This window comes from Cylas formicarius, unplaced genomic scaffold, assembly GCF_029955315.1.
Source record: "Cylas formicarius isolate icCylForm1 unplaced genomic scaffold, icCylForm1.1 PGA_scaffold_1__22_contigs__length_36826433, whole genome shotgun sequence".
Lineage (NCBI taxonomy): Eukaryota > Metazoa > Arthropoda > Insecta > Coleoptera > Brentidae > Cylas > Cylas formicarius.
Genome location: NW_026844264.1, coordinates 27,834,889 through 27,858,109, shown reverse-complemented (window position 1 = coordinate 27,858,109; position 23,221 = coordinate 27,834,889). Strand labels below are relative to the sequence as shown.

The 23,221-nt window shown below is 32.8% G+C and overlaps 2 protein-coding genes across 2 annotated transcripts in view; one reads left to right on the top strand and one right to left on the bottom strand.

Moving 5' to 3' along the window:
• LOC132697150 (uncharacterized) overlaps positions 1-8,446 on the bottom strand; it is a 13,922-nt gene extending 5,476 nt beyond the window's left edge. Inside the window, exons 1-8 of the mRNA XM_060662442.1 lie at positions 8,362-8,446; positions 3,927-4,173; positions 3,685-3,859; positions 3,389-3,634; positions 3,122-3,335; positions 515-651; positions 289-443; positions 49-221 (exon numbers count right to left, since the gene is read on the bottom strand). Of these exons, the coding sequence (XP_060518425.1) occupies positions 49-221; positions 289-443; positions 515-651; positions 3,122-3,335; positions 3,389-3,634; positions 3,685-3,859; positions 3,927-4,085 (1,259 nt within the window). The 5' untranslated portion in view covers positions 4,086-4,173; positions 8,362-8,446. The remainder of the gene's footprint in view (positions 1-48; positions 222-288; positions 444-514; positions 652-3,121; positions 3,336-3,388; positions 3,635-3,684; positions 3,860-3,926; positions 4,174-8,361) is intronic.
• Positions 5,606-23,221, top strand: LOC132696013 (plexin domain-containing protein 2). The gene is made up of 8 exons (XM_060660532.1): positions 5,606-5,911; positions 18,923-19,095; positions 19,150-19,548; positions 19,604-19,796; positions 20,592-20,801; positions 21,676-21,833; positions 21,888-22,217; positions 22,277-23,221. Exons 1-8 carry the CDS (start codon positions 5,821-5,823, stop codon positions 22,343-22,345), a joined length of 1,623 nt encoding a protein of 540 aa, XP_060516515.1. The 5' UTR covers positions 5,606-5,820; the 3' UTR covers positions 22,346-23,221.

Below are 23,221 nucleotides of genomic sequence, written 5' to 3'. Positions count from 1 at the left end.
ATTTTTCGTTTTCTCTTGAAAGCCATATTAGTTATACCGGGACGATACCAGTGTGGCCCCCCATCTTCCAGAAAGTCATCAATTCCACACGGTATCAGGTGAGTCAGCACACTTAGCACCAAATCAAGTAGGAAACATCGTTGTAAAGGGTTCCACGGAATTTGCTGTTCATTATTTATCAATTTCATTAATCCTATCATAACTCTGCATTCTTCTATTATCTATTATATTAACAAAATGTGATGTTTTATTTTTGAATTACAAAAAAAATGTTTTTTTTATTTATACCTTAGCGCCAGTTATGCAATTGGAAAAATACGAAATGCACACCAGAAGTAAGGAAAGGCACCTGTGGTCTTCAGAACTTGTCGAAAATCGAATTTTGTTTGACCAATGTGCACTGTTTTTGGAAAAATTTGATTCAAAGGCCATTTTAGCAATATCTAAAATTGTGCAATTTTGTTGTTAATATGTTTTGCGATCCTAGAAAGGAAGCATAATTTTACAAACTAACCATAGGCAAACGTTGTATTTCCCGAAAGCGCGTCTGGAAAAATGTTCAAGAGCTTTATCAGGATTGCGAGAATATTATTCCTTTTTAAGGCTCTTCGCTCTTTGATAGTGCATAATCTAAAAGCCCATTGGAGGTTCCTGCAAAACCACGACCAATCTCCAGTATTAATGAACCAATGAATTAATTTAGCGAAAACGCTAACAGTAATAACAAAAAAAATAGTTCGCGATATACATTTTTTTCTTTCCAATATCAGATAAATTTTTGGAAAATGATTCGATTCAAAATATACTATTTTTTGTATGGGGCGTGTTTTTTTAGGGACCATAGAATCTACAATACAAATATTTATTTTTTGAAATAATTTTTTCTAGATATTTAATTGTTCTTAGAGAAAACTTGTATTTTAATTTAATGTTTTGATAATACAATGAACGTACGTTTGTTTTAAAAAAATCTGTTGTATTCTGCTTTGAGAACTCTAACTAAAACATGTCTTTTCGGGATCGGCAAATTAGCTAGTACCGATGAGAGTTAATTAAGATAAAATAAAATCATTTTCGGAGATAACGACGAGTGATAAAATTGAAGGCGACAATTATCCATAATGCATATTTTGTACTAGTACCTCGTCGAAGTCCCCCGGTATTTTAATTGTCTATTATAAGGTTGTTCGGAAAGTCATTTCGTTTTTTCCCGTCAGAGGAATTAATTACGTTTTTTCGAAACCAACTTCACACTTAAGCCGCATAACCATTATATGTCTTGAGAGCTGATATTGCAAGGCTTGTGTGTGAAAAAGTTCTATTAATTCTACGCAGTAGTTTTTGGTTGGTGCCCTTTTAAATATGGAGAGCAATAAGCAGCATTTTCGTCATATTTTACTTTTTTACTTCAGAAAAGGTAAAAATGCTGTCCTAGCGAGAAAAAAATTGACGGATGTGTATGGAGAAGGCGTGTTAACAGTACGCCAGTGCCAGAACTGGTTTGCAAAATTTCGATCCGGCAATTTTGATGTCGAAGACACCACGGTCTGGAAGGCCGGTCGAAGCTGACAAAGATGCGATAAAGGCATTAGTTGATGCAAATCGGCGAATAACCACACGAGAGATCGGTGAGAGATTAAATTTGTCGAATTCGACTGTTTATGGCCATTTGAAAGGCATGGGCTTAACCTCGAAGCTCGATGTGTGGGTGCCCCATGTCCTTACGGAGCGAAATTTGTGTCGTCGCGTTGACGTGTGTGATTCGCTCCTCAAACGTCAAGAAAATGATCCATTTTTGAAGCGGATTATTACTGGGGACGAAAAATGGGTTGTATACAACAATGTTAAACGCAGAAAAGATGAACCGGCTCAAAGCGTGTCAAAAGCCAACATTCACCAAAAAAGGTGATGCTCTCCGTTTGGTGGGATGTCAAAGGAATCGTTTTTTTTGAGCTTTTGCCGGACAATACAACGATTAATTCAGAAGTCTATTGTCATCAACTGGACAAATTGAATGATTCACTTAAAGAGAAGACGCCCGAATTAATCAACAGGAAGGGTGTAGTGTTCCACCAGGATAATGCGAGACCTCACACACGTTTGGTCACTCGCCAAAAACTTTTACAGCTTGAATGGGACGTACTGCAACATCCACCATATTCTCCAGATCTGGCGCCTTCCGACTACTATTTGTTCCGGTCCCTGCAAAATTTTTTGGATGGCAAAACCTTTACCTCAAATGAAGATGTCAAAAACCACCTGAACCAGTTTTTTTGCCAGCAAGGACCAAAACTTTTATGAGAGGGGAATTATGTTACTGCCAGAAAGATGGCAAAAGGTGTTGGACCAGAATGGCCAATATATAATTTAATAAAATATTTATTCATTATACGAAAACTGTCTTTCATGTTCCCCAAAAAAAACGAAATGACTTTCCGAACAACCCAATAAAAAAACACGGTATGGTGTGTCTCAAAGTCTCACTTTTGTCACTTGACTTCTGACGCATCGTCCCAAAAAAAAATTATAACCTTCATGCCTATTGTTACTTAGTAAACCTAATAACCAATAATTTATTCACATGTAAGGGACAAGACAGGGGCGAGTCAGGTGGTTGTCGTCCCGGTACAGTAGCAGTGTTGAATAGCCCGTTTTACAGTGCGTTTCGAACCAGCTTCTTACGAGAATATAACAAATTTTTCTGTTATGCCGAGTTGAAATTATTTCCCATTTGTAAAAAATTAAAGTAATTTTATAGAGTAGATGATACAAGAGCTTTAAAAGAAACCTGCCTACTTACAAAAACGCAAATATCCTCGCTAAAGGTCATTTTTAACAGTAGAATGAATGAAAAAATGTAGTGGTTACCTTTATCACAACCAAATTGATTATTATTTTGGATATACTGAAAATGAAGAGGATGAAACCAATATTTATAAAATGGGATTCACGATGCAGTATTCAATTGATAGGTTGATTCCGGTAAAAAGTATCAGACAAAAAACGTACTTATTTAGGTAATTATACAGCTTAAAGTTCATCCCTTATCCTGACCTACAACATCGATTATATCGATAATTACTATCTAAAAGAAGACGATGTATTTTGAGACACACCATACCATAACATAAATCTTGTGGGAGCCTGCATGATCGGATTTTCTCGAGTCGGATATTTCAGTAATATGTGAAGAACCATAAGAGCAGTGTCTAAATTTGCTATATCTTGTTGAATATTTGGGAAAGGTGGTTTAATATCGGGGAATCTCTCTTGCCACGTCGGTTCAAATCTGATAACGATGCTGTTGACGGCGTTCTGCTGAAGAAAACTGTTATCTACAAATTTTGCGGATTTAAATTCTCGAAAAATTGTAAATTTTTGACCTTACAAACTCCAGGGCATCCATGTAAAAGATATCCAATTATATCCAGAATAAGGGGATAAATATTTTCGTCGACGATGTGAAGTATTTCTCCCAGTACATCAGGGAGTTTACTCTGCTGAGCTTTTTCCCGGCGGACAGTGAGCGGCAGATAATTTTTTTGGTTTGGAAAATCTTTTGCAAGCAACTCATGGATCAATTGTGCGGTCATAAATTGTATCGGTTTACCCAGTGCCCAAACTAGCAAATAACCTGAAACATAAGGTTTTGATTGCTTTGTTTTGTAATTTTTATTTTCTTACCGAGCCACGAGAAATACTCAATAATATCCGCATTATACGAGAGTAAGTCAGACGACTTTGCTAACTTAGGAGGAATTGAACAAAGTTGCAAAATATCTCGCAGGTGTTTCTGATAAAATTCTGATTCCTTGAGTTTGTCTATCAATTTCGTTACGTCTACTAATTCTTTTGCATACTTCGTAAATTGTTAAGTGTATATAATTTTCCACAAAAAAAAGTAAATACTTAATAGGTAAGGATACAAAACCGTCATGGGAGACAATTACAAAGTCATTAAGTATTTTCTTATGTCTTTCGCAGTGATATTTTGTAATAGGATGTTCGATAAGCACCAGTGCTTTTCTAAGCACGAAGGTTGAATCCTTTCCTTTTATGAACTTCTCGCACTTGTGTCTTTCCATGACTAAGGTTTGACAGAAATGTCATTGTAATGTCGATTTAGCAACTCTCCATTTTGCAAAATATGTAATTCATATTCGGGCTGAAGTGCTTAAATAAATTAATTTGGTAAGTCGATTTCTGTTTTTTTTTCTGATTAAGTTTAATTTTAAAACAAACTATTTTTGAAAGAAACTTTTAATTGTAAACAAAGTTTTCGCTTTGAATACTCTAGAAATTTACTATAAGGAATAAACATGCTTGTTAATGGAAGAAATCATTAGATCGTCGATACTTCTAGGTGAAATGCAAAATAATTTTAGTGAAAATAATAAGCAACACAAAAATAATCAAGAGAGACGACAAATATATTTATTTTATTAATTAATATCGCTGCAGTTTCTTACTTGTATAAGAAATATATATGTATAATATGGGAAACGCAACAAAAATTGACAACGCAATGTGACCTTTACAAGGTGCAAAATAGTACATTATTAAAAAGTTTACCAAACTCGTTAAATACTATACTTTTTCTACGACCGTTAGTTTTTGGGTACAACAAGAATACATTCACTGACGTGACTATCAGAATTGACAAACGTCAAAATTCAATCAGTGCGGTAATATCTCCGAAACCATCCAATGACTTCCAAACATGTACGGTAATATCCCGGAAATGTCCGAAGTGGCGCGGATCCATGAGACAAGAACCTCAGGTGGTAAAGTCACGCTTCCCTAAGCTAGATCGGTGTGTAATTTTACAGACGGAAGTAGAAAAAAAATACTTTGCAAATCTGATCTTTAGCTTTACTGACTCTTTGTAGTTAAAACTCCTATTAATATGTCCTAAATGATACTGAACAATAAAAAAAATATAGGAATATATGATTGTTAGGTATTTAATTGCGGTTAAATACTTATGAATTTATAATCTTTAGCAGTCCATGTCTAGCTGAAATAAGCTTGTTCTGCTTAAGTGCCAAAATCGCCTCTTTTTACTTTTCCTTTTCATGAACTTCAGGCGATGGGATTAAATGAACTGATTTTATTTCCTCATTCCTATATTCCTCCATCAGTTGATTAATGCTGAGGTCAAAGAGATGAAGTTAGAAATATTTAAGCCTTGGAAAGTAGAATATAAGATAATTTGTAAAACGTTTTTAGATGCTAGATTTTATGGCAACACTTCTGATAATTATAAGATAACTCGTATATCTATTGGGGTGATTATTGCAGTCTTTCCATTTTTAGGTACTAATAATATTCGAAATATCGAAATATAAACCTAAAGCCTAATACGCGTCGCGTAATGTATGTAAATGGGATACGACCGCCCAAATTTGAATTTAAACGTAAATGTAACCCGTATTTTTGGAAGCAGATACATAAGGAACGCCCACTCGAAAGCGGAATGAATTCTTTACGGTCTTCTTAGGTAGAGACCACCATCTCTACTCCTTACTTTCGAAGTCATTGCGACTTTATAAGCCACCCATGCGCAAAAACGGTTTCCACTTTCTCGTAGGTGCGCGCATTGAGCCGCTTTCATTCGGTGTCTCGCGCTCGGTAGGATTCGGCTTCGACCCACGGACCTGAGAAGCGACGGTTTACCTGGAGTTGGAGCCACGGAACGGACATTTGTTGTTTTGTTAGTGGCTCGCAGCAACTATTTATGACGTCAGCGACGTCTTCGGTACTTCGTTTCATTTATTTCGGTCGCGCTGAACGTTTCTTTACAGAAAAGGCACTGTCAAAATGGCGAGGTATTATTATTTCTTGTGCGCGGAGTTGAGTTTGTGGATTGTGCCGTTCCTTGCGTTGGTATCGTACGCCAGTACGAGCAAAGGTAATGCTGCTTTGGTTCATAAACACAATTTTTCATATCCTAGATACTGTTATTTACTCGATTCGTTTGCAAATTTTGATATCTACGTTTATAAATTGCACATGGCGATTAAGAATTAGATCAGATTCCATCGTAAGATAATATCTTCGGGGAATAGTACCGTCAAAAAGGTGCGAATAAGCGAACTGGAGAACGTATATGCAAATTGCCTACTTATTATAATGACATGCTTCGTTTTTTACGATCATATTAGCTAGGCATGTTATAACTTCACCCAAATCATTATGTTCAAGCGTGTCGCCAAAACCGCCAAAGAGCATTATATATGATATATTTTAATTAGCACATTTACCTCATCAATTTTATAATCAAGAAAAAGAGTGCTTCTATCATCTTTCTCTTAAATTACTCGATAACTTGGGAGAGATAAAAACATTTTTAAAAGTTATAAAAATTAACCCCTACTACTCCTACTTTCCGTGCATACTGCATATTTTATCCAAAATTTGATTTACGTCATGAGCAAAATATAATGTCATTTATTTGTTCTTTACATCATTGTGTCTGTTCAGTTGGCAGCGGTCATTTACAAATTTTTTGGTTGGTAAGCAAAATAATTAGTTACTAAATTAAGTTAAGATCTCTTTCTTAATTGATGAATGTTCATTTCAGTTTCAAACTGTTGCAAAATTTAAAAAAATGCTTACTTTGCATCAGTCTTTTAAATATACTGAAAACACCCCAACGCTTCCAACCTGTAATCAAAGACGCTGTAAGTTGCTTGCGGCAGTGTTTAATGAAACTGACGTTTTAAAATGGGCATTTCAGAGCAGGGAGTAAAAAAGAAGCCCAGACGCTAACAAATAGAATTACCATCAATAATATGGTACTTTGCATCTGCGAAATCTTTGACAACATGACAACATCGGTCATTCGTCGTCAGTTTTTTTTATTTCAAGAGTCTCCGAATATCTTTTTGCTGCATTCAAGGTGAAATTGAATACCATTTTTCGCTTTTTCTTCATTTAAATTTTAGACTATTATTATTCAGGATAGACCAAACATTTTTTAGCCGGATTCCATACTTAGGCATAATAAAGGCTAACATGGATTTACTTCAATTGTTCATCAATTCGAGCCTGTGGAATATCGACTTTTTTACTTACTTGTAGTTCCACAAGTCCTAGCGCGCAGTAGTGTAAAAAATCCAAATGATGATACAATTAATGATCACAAAAACTAAAACGAAAACTATGTAATACGTGACCAACATTTTATTGAAATAATAAAGATTTGTCCAGTTTAATAAATATTATAGAACCAGTTTTAGGTAGAGTAATGCAATTTTACAAATTTATTGAAATATAATATTTATTACCATAAAGTAAAAATATTAGTATTATAGCTATTCAGGGGCGTGTCAAATATAACATAAACACAAAATAGTAAAAAACACTTACTGGTTGAACATGTTTTATTACAATCCTGGTTTCATAACAATAACAATTCAACATTCTCGCTAAAAAAGGGCTAAAGGAGACGTGTTATTCTTATTAGGATTATAAGGAAACTTACTAAAATAATTAGAATTTGAATTCTATTTGGCCAAACTAATTTATTTCCTTTTAGGTGTCTCGAGTGATTTGAATGAAATAAAAAGATGCAATGGGTTGCTAGGTGAATTTTATTATACGTTTGAATCAATAGAATCTTACTAGATGGCTAGGGATTTTGGATTATTTCCGAAACTTTGTCCACAGTTTTTAAAGTAAACATTTTAAATATATCTAGTTATAAATTTTCATTTGTTAGAATAAACCAATCTTCTATTAAAGATTTTTGAAAAAAAAACCTTCCGTAAATGTGTTGGCAAAATTAGGTAGTTAAAAAAATACAAGGTGTTGAAAGCAAAATTACTATTCGAAAGACTTTTAACATGATATTAAAATCATTGGAAAATGAAATGGATAGCAACAATTAAAATGGAAAAATTCATTGCACATTTTTTGAAATTACTGATTTCAGAGGTTTCAAAAAATGAAAAACGCGCAAACGACTTGAGATATTGATATTTATATTTCCTAGTAAGAAGCCTGAAACATTCTGAACTTTTTACATGGTAAAAAAATATATTTTTTAAATAATGAAGTATGTGTGTAGGAATTAGGTTCAAAGTATCACCGAATTTGGATTGCTCAATAATTTTAATTTTTGATATATTTCCATATAAAAGGCTAAATTTTTTTTGAAAATGAAGTTTTACTTTCAACTCCCGGTATCTTTTTAAGGCTAACATTTGACACCGCATCTAATGAACTGATTTTTTTATTTCTAGACTGAGACAAATTTTATACCATTTGTGAAAAAGAATTCTGAAATGAAATATCTAATAACACTTAAGCGAAACCTTATTCTAGTTAAAAATAAAAGAAAATAGTTCATTTATTTACCCATCCGGCGTTTCTAAAAGCATCCGGCATCGCCAAAATTCCTGTACCAACATTGCCTTTTAGCAAATGTACCATAGTATCGAAATTAGATGTCGGGTGTTCGACGTTTCGGTTACAAACCGGATCATCATCGCCGGCGACAACGTTGCCAATATTCAGCGAGACGTCTACGTCTTCCTTATCCAGGAGTCTCTGCTCCTCGTTGTGCTTTCCCATGTGTAGTTGTTTCTCGGGGATCATATAATCCTGAATAAATATTTGTTTTAAATGTTGCCAAGGAATGTGAATGTCTTATTGTGTATGGTAGGTCCGTGGTTTATAACTATTAACACAAAAATAACCAAAACAATGTATTTAAAATCACAGAATAATAAAATTGACCGACATGTTTAATTTATATTAGAAATATACGATTAAACTTTGTTTTTAAGCAACGTCAAAGTGACAATACTAGTCTCAACTGACGTCAGCAGAAAAAAAAATTAACGGCTTTTTGGTACTATTTTTCGAACTGCATATTTAATCTCGGGTTGTTTTTTACAATTTTAAGGCAAAAATAATAAACTAGTAGTAACGGCAACATATCTTCGCCCTGTATTTAGGTAAACAGCAAATTCGCGTTAAAGTGCATACGCTCTAGACATTGACTAGATGGTAATATTTGTTTATGGTACTTGCATCCATTTAAATATTTAATCCATTAGTACATATTATACAATATTCCTACGCATTTGCAAGAACTTTACCAAACTTGAATAACAACTTTCGTTTTGTCATTTGTAAAATGATACGTAGATTGTTTTACTATACAGTGTGTCCAAGATAAGGATGCACAGCATGGGGATCTCGGAAACTATAAGAGATACAGTGTCGGTTAAATTAGACAAAAGTTGCGCATTTTGATACCGAACAAGATCCCGTTTTACAAATTTGAAAATTCCAAGCCGTTCCGGAAATATCCGAGAAAAACCGAAATATTGCGATTTCGTTTTTATTATTTTTTAAAGCTATTTGAAAAGATATGAAAAAACGGAAAACACTTTTCCATTGGCACTTTTTAATCTCTCCAAATTGACGTTAACAAATTTTCATTACAGCGTTTGGATTCCATGGAACTACCATCAACTTTGATTTTTCTTATGGGACGGAAAAAAAGTACACACAGTATTAGGTTGTGCTTTTCATTGCGAATTCAACGATGTACGATACAATATGGTTACTTATGTTTTTATCCAGAAAAATGGATTTTTAATACATTTCAGCATTTAAATGAAGTAGGCCATGACAAAATGACATCCAGTCAATTTCAATGACACATTAATGTTATTTGTCTTTGTTATCAGTCGATCATAAGTTTATTCCTTTAGTTATTGTTTTTGTATTTTTATTGTTGTTGTCTTTTTCTAATTTATTTTGTTCTACAATGGAGGGAGGTAATTTTACAAACGAAGAAAAATGTGATATGCTGTCTTGCTACATCTGATGCCAAAGAAATTGTGTGGAAGCCGAGCGTATGTATTCTAACAAATACCCAGAGCGGAGACAACCTGACAAGAGCATTTTTCGGCGTTTGTTATTTAATCTGAAAGAATATGGATCATTTAAGAAGCCTGCATTATCCCGACAAAAACCTTCCAATGAAGAAAACCAATACATTGTTCTACAATCTGTTATCGAAAATCCACAAACTTCTACCAGAGAAATTGAAGACCAGAATGGGGTAGCTAAATCTACAGCTCAGTTTATTTTAAGGAAAAATGAATTTAAGCCTTACAAATTCGGAATATGTCAAGGATTAAAACCGGGTGACGACGAACGACGTAGACATTTTTGTGAGTGGTATACCAGGATGTGTGATGAGAGTTTTAATTTTCCATATAAAGTGATTTGGTCTGATGAAAGTATGGTGACCAATAACGGTATTTATAACAGGCGCAATACACACTATTGGTCGCAACAAAATCCACGTGTTAATAGACTATCCAGACATCAAGTTCGCTTTGGGTTTAATATTTGGTGTGGGATTTTTGGTAGCAAGATTATAGGCCCTATTTTCTATAATAATTCCTTAACTTCCGAGCGGTACCTTGACATCTTGAGGCACGATTTAGAAGATGCCTTAGATGATTTACCGCTAGGCGCTGTGCAAGACTGCTGGTTCCAACAAGATGGTGCCCCAGCCCATAACTCCAGAGAAGTTCGCCAATATTTAACTGAACGGTTTGATGGAAAATACATTGGGACTTACAGTGAAACACCTTGGCCTCCAAGGTCCCCGGACTTAACTCCCTTGGACTTTTTCTTATGGGGCTACATAAAAAATGAGGTATTCAAAGAATGTTTTGACAACGAGGAACAATTACGTCAATCAGTACGAGCAGCGTTTAATAAAATTACTCCTGAAATGTTAAGTCGTGTTTTGGAGTATACCGTGAGACGGGCGTACTTATGCCTAGAAAATGGAGGTCATTTATTCGAACATTTGTTATAGAATTTGTTTTTCATTAACTTGTTGGATTTAGTTGTTATGTTAAATGAACAGTTAGAGTTAGTAAATAAATAAACACATTAACTCGAACTTGTCAACCATTTTCTTTTGCCTTTCATCGTTCGGATCTCATGGCCTACTACAATAAAATACTAGAAATGTATTAAAAAGCCATTTTTCTGGATAAAAACATAAGTAACCGTATTGTATCGTACATCGTTGAATTCGCAATGAAAAGCACAACCTAATACTGTGTGTACTTTTTTTCCGTCCCATAAGAAAAATCAAAATTGATGGTGGTTCCATGGAATCGAAACGCTGTAATGAAAATTTGTTAACGTCAATTTGGAGAGATTAAAAAGTGCCAATGGAAAAGTGTTTTCCGTTTTTTCATATCTTTTCAAATAGCTTTAAAAAATAATAAAAACGAAATCGCAATATTTCGGTTTTTCTCGGATATTTCCGGAACGGCTTGGAATTTTCAAATTTGTAAAACGGGATCTTGTTCGGTATCAAAATGCGCAACTTTTGTCTAATTTAACCGACACTGTATCTCTTATAGTTTCCGAGATCCCCATGCTGTGCATCCTTATCTTGGACACACTGTATACCAGTCCACTTCCAATTCGTGTATATTTCTCATATTTTTATTGAAGGTTTCCCAAAGAACACTTTTATGATAAGGAAAAAAATTAAGTTTTCGCAAAAAAAATCTTTTTGTATAGGAACAATTTGTTCCTGAAGCGAAATATGTAATTTTTTATTATTGTTGTATCCACTATCGAAAAACGTCGTACACAATACTATTATTAACATTCTATTTAGACTCCATAAAAATTACTTTTCTTTCCGAGTTTTAATGATATAGAAGTTGTCGGAATAATAAAATAACTCTTCAATAATAATTACCTATTATTCTATCATTAGCCATTTACTGAAATTCATATTCATTATGAAACGTAAAATATAAATGGCCAAAATATAAAAATATTTCAACAACCGGAGCGGGAGAAATCCATAAAATTTGTAAACAGTATCTTCTCATCCATTCTATATTTATGATTTTTCGGCCAGTACAGTAGATAGATATAATAAATATTTTGGTATTATAGTAGGCTGTAGAAGTTTTTAGATGAGAAGATGGTGAAAAGCAAGAAAAAAATAAACAGTGAGAAAAGATCTATACTGTTTTCGTTGTTTTTTCTAAACAATTGAAAGAAGTAGCTATCGATCAAAAAGCTCACCAGTGCATTTTTCTTGCAAAATTAACGAAAAAGAAAAAATTATAAAAATAAGAAATTTCAGCTTTGCAGAATGATTCAAGTTCAAAAATTCAAATGGAGACGCTGGTCCTAGCGTCGCTTTTTTGATGGATTCTTTACATATTATATATTATATTTATCAAATCGAGTACATATTTTTTTGACATCATGTTTTCTTAATCAAGAAAATTGAAAACATACTATTAAATGGCTAACTACGTTCAAAATTTCAGCTTTCAACGAATTAAAAAAATAATTGAAAAAATATGGCTAGAATTATTATAAAAATGACCAGAAGGCAATGACGGACAGGACAAAATGCAGTAATATATAATTTAATTAATAATTAAATGCTAATGCTACTCATAGTTGTCTCTCTACTATTCTACTAGTTTTCTCTATGATTCCATCGTTATCAAGATGAGAACCCCTGGATCAAATTTAAACAAAATGACAAGAAGTGTGGGTTGCTGCTCTGGAAACAATCAATAAAATGTTAAAAATTAGATTTCGCCGAAATAATTTCGATTAATTTGAGCGGTCGCCTTTAACCAACCGTCGACCCAAATTATGGATGTTGGCGTTATATATCTAAAGTTCGCCCTGCGAATTAAGATCCCACACTGTTTTAAATTGACGCGACGGTTCCTTGCTCTCAATTAGTTAAAGGGAAAATGGATAATAATTGGCAATTGACAGTGTTGTACTAAAGTAGACTTTTGATGTTAAATATATTTTATTTTATATATGGCAAGAAAATAAAAACGAAATAATGAATGAATTCCAATATCATCATAATAAAATACAAAATATACGCAAATAGGCAATAGCCGTTCATGCAACATTTTGTTAATTTACCCATATAGTTAAAAATAGTTTGCTGCCTCAATCCCAGTCCCTTAAAATGGGATAAAAGTAAGTGTGTGTTACCAGTATTTATTAAACCCAAAAAAATATGTTTAATCAATCGGTCTTTAATTCATCTACACTTAACAAACTGCCTTAGACAATAAATGACACTGAAGTGATTCATATGTTATAAACTTGTCCTTGTTCGTATAATTTATAATAACATTGATACGTTTTCCCTAATTCAGTTTTCAGTGTTCTTTTCAGTCAACGAAACAGTCTATGGCTTCCTCGACCCTTTGAATGGAAAAGTGTGGAATTAATGTGCTCGTACCCACTTGTTAGTAATGGTTTAAATACTTATTTCCTCCCATAATATAGTTCCACTATAAACTAATTAATAATATAAATACTACACACTGCTATTTATGTCAGCGATTTAAGGGCAAGCGGAACTCCCCTATAGAATTGCTCAAATTTTACTATAAATTATCAAGATCTTTCTTGTTCGGCATTTCCTCTAAAAATTTTTGGGATTAAAGTAACGGCAACATTATATTATAACATTATATTCTATTTTATTTAATTTTAATGATAATACCTACTATAATTGCTCCTAAGTTTTAGGTAGTACCTACTCTACCTACTATATTTGCTGCTAAGTTTTAATTAGTGTATAATTTTCTCACCAATAAGTTTTGCAAAAAAGAAATGTACAAGAATTATCATACCATTTATCTCAGGTTCAATCCAATGATTAGGGTTTGAGTTAGGCTAGAAAACAATGAGATGCCGATCAATGAATGAAATGGGTACTGTTATCCCAAATTGTTTTGCCAAATTCGAAGATACCTTCGACACACGCTTATTATAAGATTCCCTCAAGGTTGGCAACTACATCCACGTCTTCCACCATTATATTATCGTCCCGTTGGTAACCTGATTGACCGTTCAAGTTGCCGCGAAGAGAAAACGTTATTGACCATGTCTTTAGTATGATGGGTAATTTATCGAATGAATCAACTGTCGCGTCGCATATAATCGATCGCAATCTGCCTAATGAGTAGTGTTGCATTGTAGAGTGCAAGCGCTTGTCTTCTAATTTGCCGTAAAAATTAAGATGCAATGGTCATTGACAGAATTAAAATTGGTACCATCTTTCATCAAACTAGATTATGGAACTCTAATAAGTTTACATATTTGCATTTTATTGGGGGGCTATTAAAAATACACGACGACAAGAGCAATTTAATGAGCTTTTCCTGTCGTTTCCTTGCTCGAACGTGTACGTGTGCGTGTTCCCCGTAAGTACTGGTTCTTTACTGGGCTGTGACTATATTGACAGTGCATATAACAGATAACTACATCGAAATTCCTTTAAAATAATTAAATCGGTAACCGCTAATCAACTTAGCAAGATCAAAGGTAATATACGGGGTGTAACAGCCGAAACTTCCTCAACCTTTTATGGGAAGATTATACCTGGAAAAAATTTGGGAAACAAATATATTTTTATTGGAACGGCACTCAACTTAACTTGCTTATTTTGAATGGAATAATTCAATACCCAACCAGAATGAACCAAGCCACTGTCAAACCTAAGGTATCTAAAAAAATAGGATAGAGATGTTTTTTTTATTTCTCTGCAAAAGTTTCTAAAGAAATAATAGGATTGCTTAATAGTAGAACACTGCCGTTATTTAAAATCAAATTAAAAACATTTATTAAAATTTTAAACAACTTTATTAATTTGACCCATTTAGGAATTATTTGCTTATGGTTCTTTTCTACTTTTTGTATCTGTATGCTTGACAGGTTGGAATTAGTAATCTACTCTAAAAGTTTTATTGATATATTAGGGACAAAATCTATAATTGTCAATGTTTTTGCAACTCTTGTTGAAGTATTTTTTTCTCTGTATCTGTATCCTGATGGAAGTATTCATCATGTATGGTCTTTTTTTTTCACCTGCGAGGTTACTCTTGTGTTTTTACTGTCTTGGTGGGATGTGTTGTACTCCTTTTATGACAATAAAAGCTATATAATAATAACCGCCTATTTATTGTTTTTTTTTGGAAATATATTTCAGAATAATATGCTTCATTAGTTAACGTGGGAAAAGAATTATTTTTTTGGACTGCTAACAAAACTAACCAAAATTTATAAATGAAGCTGCCTTGGAAATAACAGGCATTTTTAAAATAACAATATTTATTACAATTTATCTTTCATATTATTCTTACTTGTATGAGTTTTTATTTACTGGATCTTAGTGTAATTAATATCTCAATTATCTGGCCATCTCTATAATTAGAAATGCATAATTAATATTATATTTATTATTCTAATAAACGTCGCCGTCACATTATTTTCATTCACCAAACTCGTCTGTTGTATGCAAATTGATGCGACTCTAACTTGAAGAACGATTCGAGGTGTGTAGGTTCTAAAAAACTACAATAGGGAATTTTTAACAACTGTTATTGCAATTGATCTTATCTTTACGATATTAGTTGTCCACCCTGTTTAACGATCCATTTCATTGCAAATTTACATTTTATTACACAACAAATATAATTGTATTTTGCCCTTGTTCAACCGCATTTGGCATGTCGAATAATAGTGTGAGGTGCGGGATGCTGGTCTTAAAAAGTTAGTCACACAAAAATGGATACTAAAAGTAATCTACGATAAAAATAATCGGCCCAACCAATATGTTATTCGACGAGAGTAAAATTTTCGTGAACTTTTTGTGCAAAGTACGGCAATAGGGAAATATAAAAAAAGGACATGTCACCAGCTATAAAAGACAATCATACCACAACAACACTTCATTTGAACAAAGATTCTTTCTTTACCTTATACCAAACATCCATAGCGAGCTATTAGTTGAAATAAAACATTCAAATTCATTGGAATTATTAAAATCCCGGTTAAACAAATGGTGCTCAGTCAAGAAAGAAATTAACGCAGTAATGTGACACAATTATAGTCTAAACTAAACCAAACTATACCTGTGACCAACCGAATAAATAAAATAAAATTTCAACTGACATACCATAAATAAACTATAAATAAAACTTAATTTTATCTTATAATTTAATCTTAGATTTTTTATCATAGTTTCTTAATTTGTTTGTTTTTAAACTTTTCCTTTTTTATTTCAAACGATTGATCTTTCATTCTAACAATTATTTTTTTTCTTTTATATTTTTAAATGATTATATGATATATAAAACTAATGAGTTAAAACTTTCACACACTTTCGTGTTTTCTTAGTTTTATTTATCAACGAGTGGTTCAGAGACATAAAGAAACTTAAAAAAAAGGATAAATTAGATAACGGATGAAGACCAAGTCAGACGATGAACAAAGACTACATTATAGTTTGTCGACATCGACGTATAATTGTAAATAATTCTAATCTTTTTTGGTAACGTTATTTTGTAACTCGACAACAAGTAAACTCTAGTGCAAGGATGTTTGTTTACGAAATGTTGGCACTAAAATATCATTCCCTGTAAATAAGCCTGATAGCATTTACCAGTTAACCCCCGTGTAGCTCTGAAAAAAAACCAAATTTATTTTAAACAGATAGACGCATCCGGTGCGCGATGACAACAAACAAAATAAATTTACGTTTAATGGTATGCAACAGGCAGTGTAAATAACCTTCAACGCTGTGGAGCCAATATTCGGCGACTGTCAAGAGGGAAAATTAAAAATTCAATTCAATTGATTCGCAGGAAACCATAAAAATAAATTGTGGATCGGATATGCTTAACTATTTCGATGGCACCGCATAATATAAAATTTTTAAATAAAATAGAAATGGAATCATGTTGCTAAAAGAATGTTTAGAAATTGCACTCAGCAAATTAATGGCGATTGCTTCAATTATATTTTGATTATTGTACGATAGGAATAGCAACAAGCGGTTCAACACTAAATGTTAATATACTTACCTAATATAGTGTCGAAATATATATGAAAACGATCAGGAGAGCAAAAATAAACATCAGTTGGGGACAAGAATTTTTTAGAAAAATTATCCGAAACATTTGCAAACTGGTTCTATGTCGTCGGTGTTATTAGTTATTAGATTGAAATTGGCATCTTTCTTTGACATTGAAAAAAATTATAATAGTTTATAGTGATTTGCTCATTATTTCAAAATGTCAAAAAACATGACGCGCATAATGAATTTAAACCACAAATTGGCAAAATGAATTATTCAAAATTAAAAGTCAACAATAAACTATTAGTAAATATTCATAGTTCATATAATGTTAGTGGTCACACTTGAAGTCGCTAGTGAAGTATTTTTTCTGTTTTGGAGTGACATTCTCTAAAAAAAATATGTAACTTTTTTGTTTGTAAAAACTTTTTTAAATTCATTGTTTACGTATATCTTGAATTTTAATTTCGGCATGAAATTATTTTTTGGCGATATTTAATCAAAGTTATTGCCGTATAAGCCTGTCGCGTTATAGAAAACCCAAAAAAAGAAGTAAAAATTAACCAAAAACCTAATATCTATGTTTGGTCTAGAACAAGATAGTTTTGTATAAAATCGGGTTTAACTGGTAATATAATTTAACTAATCAAAAAAGTAAAAAATACACAAGCATTTTTAAATTGCCTACAAAATTATGTAAAACTTTGTCTAGCAAATTATTTTTCTTCCATTTATTCATTCAACACGTCAAAATCATCCATGTGTTTATCAAGATGTGTACACGCCATCATTTTTTGGTAATTTTGACTTCTGTTTGGCCCCCTTGTCGTATTTCAAGAAATATGTAAAATAACTATACGTTTTTTTGTGGCGCTATGTTTCAAATAATCTGATATCATTACCACAAACCTGGCAACTCGTCTTTTACCATTACAAATTTAATTTAACTTTAAGTATTAATGTGGTAATTCTCATATTAGCAAAAATCATGGTATTCGTATGAAAGATACTTCCTGTAAAGTTCGGAGCGTTTCATTTTATGCGCAGTCGTTATTTTTAGCCGGTAATTCACTCGTTGTAGGTGTACGTACATACAAATTGTGCATAACGATAAAAATTTTAGTATAATGTACTATAAACGGAAGAGGATACTCCTCCAAAATTTACATAATATATTATGGAGCAACGGAACAATGCTGCTCGGACAGATTATTTTTAAACGACTTCACGCAACCGTTTATAATACAATCAAAATTAACACATATAATTACCATAAATGGTAAAAACTTTTTATGCCACCAAGTTATCCCAATATGTTCATTTTTTATTATTATTTTTTATATTTCTCCCATAAAGGCCAATGATTAATTATTTAAGTAATATTAATTTTAGATTACCCTTGCTGTTTTTAATATTAAATAAATAATTTTTTAAATATTGAATTTTGAGCTTCTTAAAGACAAGGCAAGAATAGAAAAGCTCATCATATTATTCTCAGTCAATCTCAATTTCAATTAATCATTGGTATTTTAATGTTTTTAATAGATAGCTTGCCTTCGAATGTGACGAATTCAAAATTCGAAAGTTTTGAAAATGATTTAGTTCGGATTTTTTGCATAGATAGACAACGATTTAAAATTCATAAGTTTTAAAAATGATTTAGTTCAGATTTTTTACTACTATTTAAATAAAGAAGGGTTCAATAACAAGTAGTGCGCGCCGACATTTTAATTAATAGTTGTTTCAGAATAATCATTTCTAAAGAAAGAAGGTACTTATTTTCAAATATATATATAATGTGAAGTATATCGGGTAATAGCACTGATATACATTTTGTATAATATAAGCACAATTTATTGTTTAGTGTTAGTTATGGGTGGTAAAGGTTTTATTTATTCGTTTAAATTAATTGTGCTTCTACATTTACATGGATATTTACATCTGATTATACAGCTACCGGTTTAAAAGAAAACTATAATAGTAATTAATTTATCGTTGTTACAGAATCTTTATATTTGACGGAACCTACACACCGAAGGTCAGAATATTCTCTGGCACTCGAACTGTTGGACGACAAAAGACATTCCAATCAAAAAAGAGACACTGAAGTAGAAAATCTTCCTCATGAAAATACCACTTCTTTAGCAGGCAATACAACGACACCAATAGTATTTAAAGTAAGTGTTTTTTATATACGAATCTTTATAAGTTTGATATAAAAAATGATTTAGAAACAACCTACCGAGACACCGCCATCAGAGGCGATAAATATCACAGAAAGCGAGAAGTTTGCGAAAAATCTTGGAGTGAACGGTTCGGGTCAAAGAAAAGACGTTTCCCAACCACCACACGTCCCGTTAAAGTCGGATACAAATTTATCACCGGACATTTTACACGGTAATGTAGTTGGAAGCTTCGATGCTACGCTGCTAGGTGATTTAGACGAAGATGACATAAACAAGATACTGGCCGGTCACAATATAACATCCACCAAAATGGATAACCATTTATTTTATAATAGCACAATTTATGTTCAACCAAAAATCGGACAGACTTATTGGGTGGATTTAAATAATTGCAGCAACGTAAAAGTGAGCGATCTGCTTTCAAATTCTCACCGAAGAGCTGCAGTAAGTAGTAAAGTATTTTATTCGCTGACAGGAATATTATGTAATTCGATTCTAGACGATCAAACTTTCCTTCGAGTTTCCTTTTTACGGTCACTTGATTAAAAATATTACTATAGCCACCGGAGGGTTTCTTTATACAGGAAATTTCGTCCATTATTGGCTCGCAGCTACCCAATACATAGCGCCGCTGATGGCAAATTTTGATACAAGCCTATCGAACAACAGTCTTGTCCGGTACTGCGATAATGGTATGTAGAATTATTTTTTAATATAGCGTAAAAGTTCAGTTTTTACTAGCTTAATTATTAAACTTAATTATTAAAAATGGTATTGAATTACAGGTTAACGAACGATAATAACTCTGTTAAAGTAACTAAAGTGAATCGTTTGTAAAAATACTGTTAAGGTCTGCAAAATTGGTTGATATTTTTTATTTATTCTTCTTATTGGAAAAGCTGCTGTTTATGAGACTTTACTTTCCTTCCAAGTCATGTTTTAGTAAAATCCCTTACGCATCTCTCTTAGAGAAGATTTTTTTTGTTATTTTTTGAATAAATACCGGATGTTAGGAGTCATTAATTACTTTAAAATAGGTTAATGTTAATGTAATTACTAGGTAAGTAAACTGCTGATAGTCTGGCTGTAAAAATGGGATATTTTTCAAATTTTTGGATTTGGGAAATCTAGGTGTTTTCCTTAATACCTGTTTTTCCCAAGTGAAGTGCGAAAAAAAAGTAGCGTTCGATTTAATATCCGGTTCAATGCAAATCGCCGCAGTAATAGATAAAATTAGGCTTTTAACACCGAAACTTTGTCAAATAACTTACTTTGGCAGAGAATGGCCAGATTTTTGTTTACTGGTTTTCTCAGTAGTTCAGTTTAGAGAGAGAGGGAGAGAGAGAAAAATATCTTTATGTTGTTAGGATCTCAATTTTCATCTAGTAAAGTTTCTAGGTTAATTCGTTCTGGGGCTGGCGTCTTTTTTTTAATATGATACTACAGACTACAGACCTCGTGGAAACAGATCATTTTATCATTTCTAGGCACTGCCTTTACAGTTGAGTGGCAAAGAGTAGTACTCCAGGATACACCCTCCGACGAAGAATTTACTTTTCAGGTGACGCTGTTTGATAGCGGTGATATTGTATTCGTCTACAAAAATGTGCCATTATTAATTGAACAAATCAAGGATTCAAATCATCCCGTCAAAATTGGCTTATCGGATGCGTACATAATGGATGAAACAATATATCGTAAGGGAACTAATTAAATTAAATGTCAGAATCGGTTGAACAATGCAATTACGATTGACCTAAATATATCACTATTCTTAAGTTTTGATTAAAACAAAAACTATACCAACACTAAGTCAGGTTCGATGTATTTTGCTAAATGTCACAATATTGCTTCAATTTTTTGTAGATTTTTGTTTATAATTTCAAATACAGTATGTTTAAGTTTGGAACAGGTCCTCCTATTAATATTCAAACCACATTCTCCATTTAAAAATATGAAGAAAAGTTTAAACGGGCGTATAAACTTTCCCATTTTTGGCAGTTTATTTGAAATTCACCGAAAAAGCGTTGAAATAAGTTTTGGCATGCACCTATGTTCCACTAAACGTTACGTTTACATGTACAAATACTTATACATCAGTGACGTTCGTGACGGCAAGTTCATATGTTTACCGAAAAAACTGCCCAGTATTTTTTTTTGGATAATCACTTTTTGAAAGCCAAATTAATTCTGCTTAAAAAGAGTCTCTTGGTGTTTTTCGCGATGTTTTTTAAATAAAAAATGTTTTATTAATGGATACACCAATAAGGACTTTAGTTTTTGTTTATTTATACTTTCATTTGTAGTATTACTTCAGGGAACCCTGTATATGCATGGCTAACTACATATCGTTTAATGACCGTTCTAAAACTATAGCATTACTCTAAAAGGGGCCAGCCACGTCGTTTTTATTGTTATTACCAAAAATAACTGTTAATTTAACTTTAAACCATTTAAATCTGTGCGTGAGACATATCTAAGTCAACCGTCATTATTTCAAGTCTAATATCGTCAGTAAGGAATTGCCGCTGTTAATGAGGCGCCCTCTATGACTTAAAAAATTTTTTTTAGTGATCAGACGGAAAACAATTTATGAATACCACAGGGTCGCGTTCAAAAAAGAAGATATCAAAAATTGGACTGCAATATACCTGAGGGCGTTACCCACGTGCCTAGGTTTTCGTGACTGCTCCACTTGCCTCACCAACGAAATAGCGGAAACTCATCAAGTTGTTATTTTTATCTCAATTTCGGGCTGCTTTCCAAAAATTCGTGATTTTTAGTGTACATGGTGTCCGAAACTACAACAGTGTTCAACGGGCTATGACCGCAACAGACAGGATTGGCTCGATAATGGTTGCAACAAAACAAGTGCCAGACATGGGTCCATGTGTGTCCGAACAAATGAACCATATGAACCGCCTATTACTACCGCCGCGTATGATTCGAGTGTGGAAAATCGTAAAATGGGCGTGGCCAATCCTGCTAGTCATTTAGGTACTTCAGGAGTGATCACGATATTGTTCGTGGTTCTGATGATGTTGGGGCTTGCGACGTGGACAGTTTACGCGTATAGAAACCCTCATACATTCAGCGGGCAAATGCTGATTAGAGTACGAGCCCTGCATTTTTGTTGATATTGTAATTATCATTGAATATCTATAACTTCTAGTACCGTCCTAGTCAATGGAGGTGGCGACGAGGTGAAGCAAGATACACGGCTGCTACTATACATATGTAACAATGTGATAAGCAATAATGGCGGTTGGAGTTTCACCAACAGTCTGATTACCTAATGTGTCAAGAGTTCGGGCACAAATTCTCATTTTCTAAATAGTTTGTTTTACACTTTTACAGATATAGCTAGAAAATATACACAAATTATTTTAAAGTTTTTTCTATTGTGGAATGTTCACTAGGTAAAGTTTTTCACTAATACCATAGGTACACGATGTCTCAAGATTAAGCCTTCCCGTTGGAATCTTTGAAATCATAATAATTAGATGTAAGGTCGGTTAAATCATTAACCTCTTTTTATAAATACCCCCCTATTGTATTATTAAACTTCTCAAAAAGTTAAAGAACATTGAAAGGTCGGATTCACAACATTAGGTAGAGCAGAAAATATGTGCAACATGACGGTTCATGCCCTGCTTTTAAAGGAACTTGTAAGTTTTATGGTTTTTGAGTGTCCAATGATGAGGCTCTAATTTGGGCCATGCAACATAAAGATTATCTTACAAAATCATTCCTTTTAAAAAAGTATAATAACCATTTGCTAAAGATAAGTTCAACATAAAGTCTGTACACATACCATTGTTGATGGTTTTTCTGTGATAATTTGTGTAAGGTAACGTCCAACACGACTTTGCATTAGTTTGTACATATTATGTAGGTGCAATTTAATTTTGTTTAGTATTTAAATTTTATACCTATAACTGTTTGACCAAATTTTATTATAAAATTAATTAAAGGTTAGGAATATTTGTAAATATATATTAATCAATTTTGTTATTGTTTTGACAACCTATATTCTATTATATTTCGAAAGTGTAGCGCCTGTAGCGCTGGAATGTGAAATTTATTTACATGCAAAAATGGTAAATAAAATTTTTAA

Excerpts from the sequence above, each read along its gene's own strand:
- LOC132696013 (XM_060660532.1), top strand. The coding sequence starts at position 5,821 with ATGGCGAGGTATTATTATTTCTTGTGCGCGGAGTTGAGTTTGTGGATT. Across the intron at positions 19,549-19,603 it reads ATTCTCACCGAAGAGCTGCA|ACGATCAAACTTTCCTTCGA; the intron begins GTAAGTAGTAAA and ends ATTCGATTCTAG. Across the intron at positions 21,834-21,887 it reads AAATAGCGGAAACTCATCAA|TGTACATGGTGTCCGAAACT; the intron begins GTTGTTATTTTT and ends CGTGATTTTTAG.